At 46.9% G+C, this 13501-nt stretch overlaps 1 protein-coding gene across 6 annotated transcripts in view; it reads right to left on the minus strand.

Annotated features, from left to right (window-relative positions):
* The window catches only part of PFKFB3 (6-phosphofructo-2-kinase/fructose-2,6-biphosphatase 3), a 49916-nt gene that overhangs the window by 16256 nt on the left and 20159 nt on the right, over positions 1-13501 (minus strand). For 2 of the 6 annotated variants that reach the window (XM_068168888.1, XM_068168863.1), the window contains exons 1-5: positions 6446-7100; positions 1251-1376; positions 859-955; positions 304-370; positions 87-161 (exon numbers count right to left, since the gene is read on the minus strand). In XM_068168888.1, coding sequence (XP_068024989.1) covers positions 87-161; positions 304-370; positions 859-955; positions 1251-1376; positions 6446-6524 — 444 coding nt within the window. In that variant the 5' untranslated portion in view covers positions 6525-7100. Of the gene's footprint in view, positions 1-86; positions 162-303; positions 371-858; positions 956-1250; positions 1377-6445; positions 7101-13501 lie in introns of those variants that run through there. The other 4 variants (XM_068168903.1, XM_068168895.1, XM_068168872.1 and 1 more) reach the window with 3 other exon arrangements.

Raw genomic sequence — 13501 nt, forward strand, 5'->3', positions numbered from 1 at the left:
TGCAAGAACAATGTATTTCTGAAAGAAGATACTCCAACACTACAGTGTGGACTACAAAACACAGGCAGCAGCTCAGTAGTACCAACCTTGAATCCATTTTCTTTGGCAAAGTTTAGGATCATCCCTCTCCTCTCCCGTGTGGTATTGGTGGCATCAAATACCTTTGAAAGCAAAGACTTTGATTAGTAACAGAAATGTCTGGTTTCTCTTCCTCAGAGAAGAAACAGCAGAGTGAACTTCACAAGGGACAGTGCCTTCGGGACCAGGACTTGCCAAACCCCTTCAGAACATCTTTTAACTTACCGCAATCTGGCCAGCCTCCTCTGTCAGGTACAGCTTGACATCTCTCAAGGCAGCCATGGCACATTGCCTGCAAAAGGGGAGACACACATGATCCTGATGTCCTCAGAGATGCTTGTGACAGCTAACACACAGACCTCAACAAAAGAAGGCAGGTGTGCCAGTTTCTCCTCACCATCTCCACCCCTCCCCAGGAACATCTAGGAAAGGCACCCCCAGTCTGCCAAAAAACCAAGGACCATGTGTACTGAGCAGCGTGCTGGTCTTCATGGCAGAGGCAATGGTAGGTAAAGAAGCAAAGGCCAAACCTCATGGTAGACGTTATACTCTACATCACTGAGCCTGAAGGTGAACTGATGGAAGATGCCTTGGTGACCTTGAAGCTAACAAGCCCATAAATCTTGATGCCCAAGTCAGACCCTCCTTGGGCAGGCAGCAAAAATTCAAACTAGAGCCCAACTTTTCTGTTCATCACCTCCCAGACAAGCTGAATAACCATGCTAGCAGCCATTGCCTTCAGCACCCAAGTGAGAGCATGGATGCAGCACCTACACTTACCTCCTGACTTTCATGGCCTCCTCGTTGTCGGGGCGGAAGAAGTCATAGGAGCTGTAGTGCTTCACTGCCTCACGGCGATACTCTCCCACATTGAAAACTGTGTGGGAAAGGTAAAGAACATTAAAATCAGGAGCTGATGTCAGCACTCGACTCAGCTGTGCAGTTTCTGCAGATAACTCCTCCTAGCAATGGGCCAAGAAGTCACATCCTTACATCAAAAGACTGAAGGACATCTCTTAGTCTTCAAAATGAAGAAGAATCTGGACTGCAGCAGAAGTGATAGGAGCAATATATGGCCCATAGGATCTCCTACCCCTCAAGGCACTGAGCTCCTAGGGCAGTTCCCAAGGGCCAGACCTCATGCTTACCTAGCTAGCCAGTGAAAGCCTCACCTTTTGTTGGGACACCTATCCAGTTGAGGTAGCGAGTCAGCTTCTTAGAGATGTAAGTCTTCCCACGGGCTGGGAGGCCAACCATCACTATCACAGTGGGAGAGTTGGCAAGCTGTGGCCCACAAGCTATGAAGAAGAGAAAGAACATGAGCAGTGGTTAATCCTCCAACTCACCTTATATCAACCCTGCAAGGAGCTCCTTCTCGATCCAGCCTTTGCACAAGTCCTTCAGCAGCTAGAGGAAACCCAAAGCCTATGCTATCCGCTCACCATCATCTGTGCAGTGTCTCCTGTGCAGCCCCCTCATGAAGCTGGACAACCAAAATCTTAAGCAGGTGAATCAACAGAACAATTTTTGCAACAGGATTTGCTGAATGACCATGTTACAGAAGGGGGCATTGTGAGTGGCTCCATGGGTGTCCACCAGGGAGACACAACTGTCTCAACTAAGCCATACTGATCCAAATTCACTCTGATGCCACCCAAACTGGGAGACAGAAGTCACAGAGTGACAGCCACAGCAAGAAGAACACCCAGATGATTGCAAAGTGGGCAAGGAAGCAGCAGCTGACCAAGGCTCCTTGCAGAACCTCTATGCCTCCTTCACTTCAGACATGGCTGCTGTGCTGAGGTCTGCATCAAGAACTTTGTGCACATAAAGTTCTGAAAATGTGTGCTGGCTTTTTAGTTGATATAGGTGTAAATGCAAGCAGCTGTTTCTTTTGAAGACAAGGATGACACCAGGACTGCAGAATCACCAGCATTTAACAGTAGATATATCGTGATTTCTTAACCTTTTTTTCCCCTCATAAACCTGTTTTTGTTGTTGTTGCAAAGAGGGTCCATGTCAAGCAGCTATAAATAAATCCAGAGGCATCATCTAGTGATGCCTTGGCGGGGATGAAGAGGAAACCCTCCCCAATTCACTGGAACTGCATGGCCAACAGGGAGAAAAATCAGTTGCTGGGCTCTCCCTCCATAAATCCTTTAGAAGTAAATTCCTGTCTCAGTTTGAAGGAAATTGCTGAGGTTGCAGGACTGGGAATGCAGTTTTGGAATTTTTTTAGTCCTCCACAGCTCAGTCCCAGGACCTTAGGATGCATTTGGACCACAGGAACTACGTAACATGGCAGCATCCTTTTCCCATGACAGCATCCCTCATCCCTCTTCTTATGGGAGCATCCCTTTTCCACATCTCATTCCTGCTCCTCTCCAAGGTTTGCCCTGCAGAACTGCTTCTCACATGTTGCACACATGAAAGGCCAAGGCACAATGCCAAGATCTTTAAATATGGGAAAGGAAGATCTTAACAATGCCTAATGGATTTTGGATTAGCCAGCCTGCCTTTCATTCGTGACAGGACAAGAGCCCCAATCAGCAAGACCCTCCAGGGGATTTCTCACCCACCTTTCAATCTACTCAGGCAGGCCAGAGACCTCACAGGAAAGGAATGCAGGGAGTGAGTGGTTGGTGGCAGAGCCATAAAACCACAGCTTAATTACGGTCTGGGTGGAGAGCTCTGGCTGCCCATCCCAGCTGCCCGCAGGTGGGACCAGCAGATTTGGGGATGCCAGGGGCTTCTCAGGGATAGAAACAGGGTGGTAGGTTGGGGTGGGTTATTCTCAGTGGAGATCTGAGAAGGACAAAGGAACTCCCTTCTAAGAAATGGAATTAAGGCCATGAGGAAGAGTTATGATGGTGGTACTTAGGAGGGCAGAGAAGAACTTGGCTGCCTTGCCAAAGCAGACCTAGCAGGCAAGAGATGAGAAAACTACCTAGAAGTGATTATTATTTTTTTTTAATTGTTATTTGTTTGGTTGGGTATTTTTACTCTAAATATTCCACATTCCTCAGGCTGGAGCTGCCCTCACACTCCTCCCTTTGTATGAACTGCACCCTACCCAGTGCCGCATTTCAAAAGCCCGGGTCAGCTCCGACTGATTCCAGCAGCAAGTGCTGTCTTTGTGTGCTGGGGCACCAAAAGTGAAACATTTCCAGAAAAAGAAGATATGTTTTTTGTTCTCTAGAAGTCTCACATCCTCAACCAACCTATGGGTACAAGTCTTTTTGCACAAAAGTCAACCAAATAACAAATGAAGGAAGAAGAAATAATATCTGGATAACGAAACTCCTTATTTCCCCACCTGCCAGTGGACAAAGCATCTCAAAGAGCAGAACCTGGAGGATATGGGGCCACAGGGGACAATGACAGGTACTGTTTGTGTCTCCTTGGCTCCAGACAGCCGAGATAGTCCCAAAGATGACACACATGCCACTTCCAAAGGGTTAAACACCTGTATTTGACTAGCCTCCCCACAGTTTAGTTTGCTGCCAAAGGAAAAGATTCTTGAACCATGAAAAAGCATCTGTTTACAGACCTGGGAAGTACTTCCCAAAACACCACGTGCACCTTTGTATCAGGAACCTGAGCCCAATCTCAGATAAATCACAAAAGCCTCCGGAAAACATTGCATGAGGGAGGTAAGAGAAACCAGTGTTTTGCTCTCAGAGCTTCACAAAGCCCCAATTCATCATTTCTTTTCACCACTGCTGAGAATCTATCAGGGATTTCAGTGCATATTCATTACTCATTATCTCTCCAGGTAAGTCAAGGTCGTACTTTCAAAAAGGTTCAGTCAGGACTCCTCACTTTTGCCTTCTGTCTGCTAGAAAGCTGGTGTTGGGGTGCTCTCACACTTCACCAGAGCGGGCAGAAGGGGAAAAGAATACAAGGAAGGAAATTTACTCCTATAAAATGCTGGATAAAATAACCACCTCCCCATTTCAGGCATTTTAGTGTCATCTTGTAAGAAGCATTTCTCTGCTCCCTCTGCTCTCATAAGCCCAAGCCACTCATTCCATGTTAAGTCTCACATTCCGCTTTTCCAGCTTCTTTCCACTGCAATTGCCAGACACCTTCACAGATGCACCATGAAGGCGTTTCTATGCATCACGCGCACGGGCATGTCGGACCTGCCAGCGTGCCGGTTCTGGTTCTCTGTGCACATCGCCAGTGTATTTTCACATCCCAGATGAAGAGACGGGAGAAAAGCAGTAGCAGCAGCCCCTCTTCCTTCTCTAGCATACTCCACCCGAGCCCCCTCCCCTCTCCTGACTCTGCCCATTCAGTCGCCTGCGACGACTTGACTTTCCCAGCCCCTACGTGAGAGACGTGCAGCTTGACAGCAATTGAATGGATCGCCATCAAAAGGCCAGATGAAGGCATCACTCCGATTCCATTCCAGCCTCCCACTGACGAGGAAGCGGACAATCGGGCTAATTACTGTAGGGAGAAGCCAGGCAGGATGCTCTTAGGGATGCTCCCTCTACCTCTTCCGCTCCCAGGGATCACATCACCCTCACTTCTCTTGTCACACCTCCATTCCCACCCAGCTTTGTGGCTCTGCTGAGGAATTAATAGCACCTCGAGTTTAAAATAGCCACCTTGGGTTAAAAAAAAAATAATAATCAAAAAGCCTAATACCAAATAACCTAAAAACCTAATAAAGCACCTCCCATAGTGTGAAATGAACAGTGCCCAGCACAGCTTGTTCCCACCCCGGGAGAAAATAACTGGAAGCCGTATTACAGGATTAATGAGCCCCTCAGTGTCTTAATATATTAAAGTATATTAGTTTTCTGCTCTGCCAAGGGAGGGAATCCTCTCCTCTGAGAAATCAGTTGGCTAAAGCAGTAAGAAGCACAGGGAGGGTCCATGTACACGAGGGATTCCTTTCAGTGGTGCCAGTCCTTGAGAAAAAAAAGAAAATCAAACCCGTACATCTGCAGAGCATGAAGCCAGGAGACATTTCAACCCCCACCGCTCAAAAGAAAAGCCCTATGGCGATCCAGATGTTCCTCAAGCCATTTCCTCTGCAGCTTCTGCTGCGGAGCTGCCTTTATATATGCAAACATCTGCTCTAGGGCTCAGACATCCCTTGCTGCCTGCCTGACCCACACCCACAGGGTGACAACATGTGGCAAATTCTCAAGAGATTCATTTTAGCGTTTTTTTGTTGTTTTGTTTTTTTTTTTAAAGGAAGGTCTTTCCAGCCAAAGAAAATAAAATATCCAAAGCGCCTTTCAAACCTGACTGCTCCAGAAACGCGTCGGAAAGGCTGATTCACCCAACTATCTAAGCCACTGCCATCCCTTTGCCAGGCTGTGAAATGCTACCTCTTCACTCCCGCCCGCCCCAGTCCTGGCTCTCTGCAGCCCCATATCGGCGCATTCCTGCGACGTTGAGTTGGGAGTTACACGAGGTTGCGCAGCTGGCGGGTTGTCAGTGTAGCTGTTGGGCGAGTTAAAAGAGCTGCCTCTTGAGCTTTAGTACTGTGCTATGATTCATGAGTTGGTTTATAGTAACACTGGCCTGACCCAAGCCTTTGTTTTTATAATTAATTTATTATATATATATATTAGTGCAGAGATTTGTTTTAAGCCCTCAAAATACTTCAGAGCTTGGAAAAGAAAGGGAAACACTGGAGAAGTTTCAGCATCAGTTTTGGCTCTCCCCTCCACCTGCCTCCCAGCTCGCAGAACTGCTGAGGCTGGAAGCGACCTTTGCGATTAAGCCCAGCAACTCGCCTAGAGCTCGTAATCTCGTCACTACTACCTAGCTACTACCACTAACACCTCCCCAAGCACCACAACTACGCATCTCTTTTAAATCTCTCCAAGGATGGTGATTCCACCACCTTCCGGTGCAGCCTGTTCCAAGGCTTGACAACCCTTTCCGTGAGGAAATTTTTCTTAATTTCCCAAGCACAGCATAAAGTGCGAACGCCTGGTGGCTCAGAAATCCCAGCTCAGCTGGTACCCCGGTGCCGAAGTGTGCAACCTGCTCCCTTCCCTTTTAATCCCAGGGCCGGAGGCGGGTGCAAATTGGGACACGCGTGTCCCAGCGCCTCTCTGCATCCTCCGCTCCACGGCGCTCATGTGATGGTTGCACCTTCCTCCAGCTCCAGGGCTGGAAGTGAGTCACGCGATGGGATGGGGTGGGATGCGAGCACGGGGATGATGCTGGAGGAGGACGCTGGGGGTGGGGTGGGGGGAATGCTGCATGAATATTATGGGAAAGGGAGTTGCAAAGAGCCTCCCCCCACCGGCGTGCGCAAGAGGAGGAAGGGAGGGCGCTGCTTCCATCCCACCCAGCCCAGCCCACCCCTCGGAGATGCTGCGGTGCTCGTACTCACAGCGGCGGGGCAGTGCCGGCCGGTTGTCATTGGGAAGCCAAATCTTCTGGATGCGGCTTTGCGTCAGCTCCATGGGCATTTTTAAAAGCAAGGTCTTTTTGCGCTCCACGTCCACCTTGAAGCGTTTGAGGGGTTGAGGGAGAAGGAAAGGCGGGGGGAAAAAAAGCTAGGGAAAGAGGGGAGAAAAAATATATAATAAAAATAAAAATAGGGCTTTTTTGCAGTGGCCGGTTAGGCGGAGGTTTGAAGAACCGGCCGCGGCGCTTTCGGATGCTGCTGGGAGTCTCTAAGGCTTCACGGCAGAAGAGTGGGGGGAGGAGGAGGAGGAAGAGGAGGGCCGGGGCTTGAGGGCACAAAGCCGGCAGGAAGAGCGCAAATGTCGAGACGGCGTGCGCTTGGGAAGGCGCAAGAGGGCTAGTTCTGCCGCTAGTTTTGGTATCGGTCTGAACGCAAAGGAAAAAAAATAGTAATTTTAAAATCCCTTTTAGTTTGGAGGAAAAAAAAATATTAAAAAATGGAGGAAAATCTGAATGTGGAGCAGCCGCTGTGGGAAGGGCTGGCCCTGCCTGGCTCTGTCTGCTGCAGGGAAGCGACGCTGCTGGTAGTAGTGCTGGTGGTGGCTGTAGCGCTGCTTGCTCTGCCCTTGCTCCGTCTGCAATGTGCCGGCACCGGCGCCGCCGCCTATTTCTAGCCCGCCGGGGCCGACCGGCGCCCGGCCGCTCCCGCCCTCCGGGGCGGAGGGAGGAGGAGGGATGTGTGAAGTGTGATGTGTGGTTGGGGGGGGGCGGTGTGGGGCTCGACGGGGCTCGGCCCGCGCTGCCGCCTGCCGCCGGTCCCCTCGCACTGCAGCGGGGACAAAGGACGCACCGAGCAGCCCGCGGAGGCTTTGTTCTAGTGGGGGGGCTGGGGAGACACACTTTGGGACAGGAGAGCAGCGTGGCGGCAGCGATGGGCGATGGGATGTGCGGGGTAGAGGGAGTGAGTGACTGTGTATGAGGTTGCCGAGATTCAAAGCATTAAGTTAAGTAAACCGGGTTGGAAACAAAACGTAAAAAATAAAAAGTTGGAGTAGGCTAAGTAATATAATTAAAATTATAAATAATAAAATAGCAAATGTAAAATTAAAATTAAAAAATATCAGACCAACAAGGAATAAAATTAGTAAGGACTTAAAAAGAACATAAAATTTAAAATATAAAACGGTAAAACTAAATGGATTTTTTTTTAAAAAATAAGATAAAAAATTTTAAAAAATGAGGAAAAGAAAAAGACACACAAAGAAAGGAAAATAAAAACGAAAAGCGGGGGCGGTAGAAATAAGAAAAAGATAAAGTAAACTTGAATAAAACAAATCATATAGAGAAAAAAGAAATAAAATTTAACTAAAATAGATAATAAAAAAAAAAAATTAAGAAGACCCCCGAAATTCAACACTTCCCCCCCTCCCCAAATAAGCTAACACTAACCCCAAGTAAACCCCGGTGGCTCAGGGTGGGCTCCGACAGAGCGCCCCTCACCCCCCCGCCCGGGGCCCCTCTCCACGGCTCGCCCCGGGCCGGGGGGCAGCGAGGGCCGGGGTCTGCGCTTCGGCACGTCGCTCACGTCGCACCCGGCTGTGCCGAGCCGGGCCGGGCCGCCCCCCCCGGAGGGGATGCTCCGGTTGCGGCTCCGCCTCCACCCGCCACCGCCCCGCTCCGCCCTGCTCCGCGGGCGCGCAAAACGTCCCGGGTGCGGTTTGTACACCCCCCGCAGCTCTTCCCGTAAAACCGGCTCCGGGGGGCTTTGGAGCACTGACAGCTCTGGGGATGCTCCACAGGGAAGAGGCGCTCCCTGATGGGCGCGATTATGGCAGTTTTTTAGTTATGTTAATTTATTATTAACTATTTTATTATTTGTATTACTTATATTGTTTGGGATTTGTTTGGTTTTGGTTTTGGTTTTGTTACTTTTTATTTTCTAGTTGAAAATGCCCCTGCTCACTCCAGTGGGGTTGGACTAAAGGAACTTTAAAGATCTCTTCCAACCCAAATCATTCTATGTTTGTTTTCTTTTTGTGATTTATTACTCTTATTATTTACAAACGTAATAATTTTGGTTTTATTATTTTCCATCATGTTTTCATTTTTTATATTTAATATTTCTTGTTATGTCTTCCTTTTATTATTAATTTTTAATTTATTATTCTGTTATTTTATTTTTCTTCTATTTTAAAGGTGCATTAAATAACTCTAACTTCAGTATTATTTTCATTATTTTAATATTTCTGTTATTTTATTAGTTTATCATGTTTATTCATTGGCCAAGTTTCTGCACGTTCCCTTCCCACTTTAACTTAGCTTAGTGATTCAAAACCACCCCAAGGAGAACTGAGGGACTGGGGACATCATCTAGGGACATCATCCCAAAAAATCACTTTGGAGATGATGCAGCCCCAAACGTGGGGGTGCTCTCCCCTAGCCCCCAGTCAAAGCAACAGTAATCGGGGGTTGGTCCTGCTGAGTAGCCAGGTAGGAGTGGGGGGGGGTCCATGTAGCAGGGTGAAAACAGAGCTGGAAAGAGGTGTAGAGATTGAAACACCTGCTTTGATGGGGATTAAGAAATGAAATTATATGTATGTATGTATGCATACATGTAATTAAATAAATAGTGTATATACATTTGAAAAACTATATATGATAACACTATATAGAAATATTTAATTTCATGATAAATAATATGTAGAATAGAACAGCATAATTTATAATATTAATATTAAACATATAATGTTAGTAACATACAATATATTTTCTTTTCATATATTATATATTATATTACATTATATTACATTATATTATACTTTGTATCTTATGTTACATCACATATTATATATAAAGCTATGTATTGTAATACTATCTCCTTGATGTATGTAAGCTATACTATAAATTATTACTATATTATATTGCTATATTAAACCTAGATATAACATTATAATATTACTGCTATATATAATTAATAAACATATTTCGAAGTTATATCTAAATACAACCTATCTGGTGGGGCTTGTCCTTACTTGGAGCTGAGATGGATGGAGTGAAAAATGCACAATACTGCTCTCTCCTACACAGGAAAATATTATTCATAGGAGATTAATTAATTAATTAATTTTAAAATAGCTGCTATGGGGGAGGTGGAATGAACTGAAGATTTGGGCTTTGGAAGGAAGGAAGCTGCAGGAAGGGCCCTGAGCTGGTGCAGGTGGGGATGGAGACAGTGAGATGCTCCTCGGACCGCTCTGCACAAAAGGGCAGAAGTTGATTTTTTTTTTCCCCCCCAAATCCTCGATCATTTCCCGTGGAGAGCAGTGAAAATTCAATTTCTGGCTAAAACACGGTTCAGAATAAGGAAGAAAATTCATGTGATGTTACAGGACAAGGACTTTGGGCATGTCCCTTCCTCCCACAGCTCTTCCCTTCAAAACACACCACCCCCACACCGTCGAAAAGAGCCTGAAAGTGAAACCCCGCCTGGATCCAAATCACAGTCACTTCAAATTACATTCACCTAGTAATTCCTGGCTTTAAAACTCTTAAATAACTGGAGCGGAAAGCTTCCACTCTGAAATAAATGGCCTGGTTTTCACAGGCACGAGCACCCAGCTGCTCACCACGAGGTCAGCTGCAAGAAGCAGCAGTCGCATCATCATGATCACCAGCATTTCTAAGGCACATTCTCCGTGGCAGGCAGGGCAGCATAAGGTGCACCCAGGTTTGGGTTTTTTTTTTTTCTCCTCTCAAGTCGTTCTGTGCAAAAGCACAAACCCCTAAAAATAGAGCTGGGATCAAACTAGCCCATTGCTCCCAGCTGCTGTGAGAGGAGCCCACAGGGTGCTTAGCTCAGTGAAAAGAAGTCAGCAACAGGGCTCAGTGCTGTCAGTAAGAGGTACATGGGAGGACAGGACCTCTGTCCCACATTCTCTGTATCACTAGGTGATGGACAGCATGGTGGGAAGAATAAATCACCCCCATGTGCTGCCTTGTTTACTCTATCGCAGGAACCTGCAGGGATTTAGTAAATGGAGAGGGACAAGGGATAAATGTAATGTGAGGGCTTGAAAGCTGAAGGTCCCGGTGGTATATGGGTTCAAAAATTATCTCAGGCATCCAAGAGACATAGGTGGCTTGTTCAGAGAAGTGGGTGAGGGAAGGGCAGCACAAAGAGAAACTGGTAGAAAAGGGTGAAAAATCCCATTTCTGGGAGAATGGTACCAGCAGTGAACTTCTACAAACACTAAAGGCAAAACCTCCCAATTTGTCCTTTTATTTCACACCAAAATAATCTAGCAATCCACCCCAAATGGTGGAATCAGATTCTAGATACAGTCCAAAAATAACAATCCTAGACTAAACTTCCTATCCTCTTTGAAAGAAATGACTGGTACCAAGGGGCTACCAGCCAGCCTCCCCTGGCACCTTTCACCAGCAGCAAAATGCAGTGACTGCACTGGCGAGCCCCAACTCTGACTAAGCCATGATTCATCCTCCTCATTTTTTCTTTTTACTATTTTTTTCTCTCCTCTGAAGGAAACTTGGAAAGAAAGGACAAGTCACGTTCATGCCTACGTTCAGTGCAACACGGACTGTCTCCTTAGATTGTGGTGTGGAGGGGACAGGAGGTAATATGTGTGATGCTTGGTGGGATCCAAGTTGTGTGATCCCACACGGCATCCAGCAACTCTTTGCATGGTTGAAATTCAGAGATGGGGGTTAAAATTTGGAGACATGGTTTAAGAATTGGAGGCATGAAAGGCCAAAATCTGGGAGCTGTGGATACATCAGCACATAGGTGCAGCCATATGTGTGCCCAGTTAATGACAGGGCAGATTGATCCATTGCAGCTTCCAGTGCAGTCTTAGTTTACTGGTCTGGGATATGGGAACAAAAGATTTCTCCCTACCCTGGGACAGAGTTTGCAAAAGTCAGGAGCTGCCTGTATTCTTGTTAGTGCATGAACCTTCAGCAGAGAAAATGATTCCTCTGGGCTGACTGAGGAGTACTTATACACTTATTTATGAAAAAAAATATATATCCAAACAAGGCTAAGCTTTTGTGGCATTCTGGAGATGCCAAGAAAACTCTCAGCAATGTATTTAGGGGAACCAGGGGCTTTCAAAAAGGCCAGAGAAGAAGCCAAGTGATTGCCCTCTCCTCTTCACCACTAGATGCTGAGCTGTTTTCACGCTTTCTTTGCAGGTACTCAAGGTCTGCAAAAGCTGCTGAAGGTCAAGCTTACAGAGAAAGGGGTTTTGGGAAGGCTGATGTAAAATGTTTGGGTTTGGAGAGGCAGCTGGAGTTCATGGTCCTTTGTGTCTGCACAATAACCTCCCTCCCCCTCTCCCCTTGCAGGTATTTCAAGTACCATAATAAATACAGGAGGAGTGAAGTGCTAACTGCTCCTGTATCACTGGGACATCACCACTCCCTATCCTCATCTCACCCTCCAGCTGCTGGGGGTGACACCCTGATGAACTCACACATCTCCCTCCCTAACCTGTGAGGGTGTTTCTGCCATGGAAAAGAGTTTTATCTCTCCTGTTAACAAGATGGTTTCCCCTTCCTCATTTCTTGCCTTCCACCTCTCCTGCCTTCGCAATTTCATGCTCTTTTTCCTCTTCAACAGCACCAAGTTTGCAGCATAAACCACACTACTGGCCAAAGAGGAACAGAAACAGGCAAAATAGTTTTTTCACCGTATGATTTCAAGGCAGTTTCCTAAAGTGATAGAATCATAGAATTGTTTGTGTTGGAAGGGACCTTTTTTAAAGTACAACTCCTCTGCCGTGAGCAGAGACATCTGCAACTACATCAGGTGGCTCAGAACCCCAGACATTCTGGGAATGTTTCCAGAGATGGGCCACTAGCACTTCTGTGAGCACCCTGGGCCAGTATTTCACTACCTTATTTGTTAAAAAACCTTTCTTCCTTCTATTTAGCCTCAATCTCCCCCTTTTACTTTAAAACCATCATACCTTGTCCCGTCACAAGTTCTGCTAAAAAATGCTGTCCCCATCTTTCTTATAGACCCTTTTAAATACTGAAAGGCTGCAAAGGAGACTCCCTGGAACCTCTTCTTTGGGATGAACAACCTCAACTCTCACAGACTGTCCTCACAGCAAAGGGGCTCCAGCCCTCTGATAATTTTTGTGGCCTCCTCTGGCCACACCCCAACAAGTCCATGTCTCTCTTGTGCTGAGGAGTCCAGAGCTGGACACAGTGCTCCAGGCACAGAAAGATACCAGGAGGCTGCTCAGCATAGGACTTGCAGTCCCCTACCCTGAAATCAGAGGAGACCTTCCTATTGACGCTTCTCAGGTCTGCAGCTGGGAGGGTTGAACCTTTCACCAGTGTGCAGGATCAGTGCAAGGCAGGAAACACTAAGTGTTGGGGTTACCCTGGAGCTGCTCCTCCCTTCACCCGTTCCTTGGCTGAGGACAAGCCGTCCAGTTATTGACTATTGCATACTGTAACTGGACCTGACATGCTGATGAAATGTCTTCCTTCCCTGATTGTAACAAATGCAGCCAGTCCCTAACAACAGCTGCGCACTGACGTACCAGCAGAGCAAGCACCTGGAGCTGCTCCACACATGCTGTTGGGAACAGCTTTCCTTAAAAATAGCTGCAAGGAGAGAAGGGGAAGTCTCGAAGGGGTTCATTCTCCTATGCTGAGAAACAAGTGCTGAGCCCAAGACAGGGAAAGCCCCACTGAGGCACAGGGCATTGCTCACCCTGCTCTGTCAGCCCCAGTCAAATACTGTGCTGGGAGCTGATCTTGCCTTTACTGGCAGACAAGAGGCAGGAAAGACTACAAAGGGGTTGCAGAAAAGCACAGGGACACTGTTCCTGACACTCAAACAGCAAGCAGGAAAAATCAAAATCAGCTCTTGTACGCATGACCTCACTTGAAACTATGGGTACTACCCACGCTGTAAAAAAAGAATCATTTCACTGACCACTGGTGAAAAAAGGCTCCTTATAGCTTTGGTTTGGGGGTTTATTATTTATTTATTTATTTTCTTTCA

This window comes from Melanerpes formicivorus, unplaced genomic scaffold (assembly GCF_026170545.1).
Source record: "Melanerpes formicivorus ecotype bairdi unplaced genomic scaffold, bMelFor1.0.p_v2 SCAF_3, whole genome shotgun sequence".
Classification (NCBI taxonomy): Eukaryota; Metazoa; Chordata; class Aves; order Piciformes; family Picidae; genus Melanerpes; species Melanerpes formicivorus.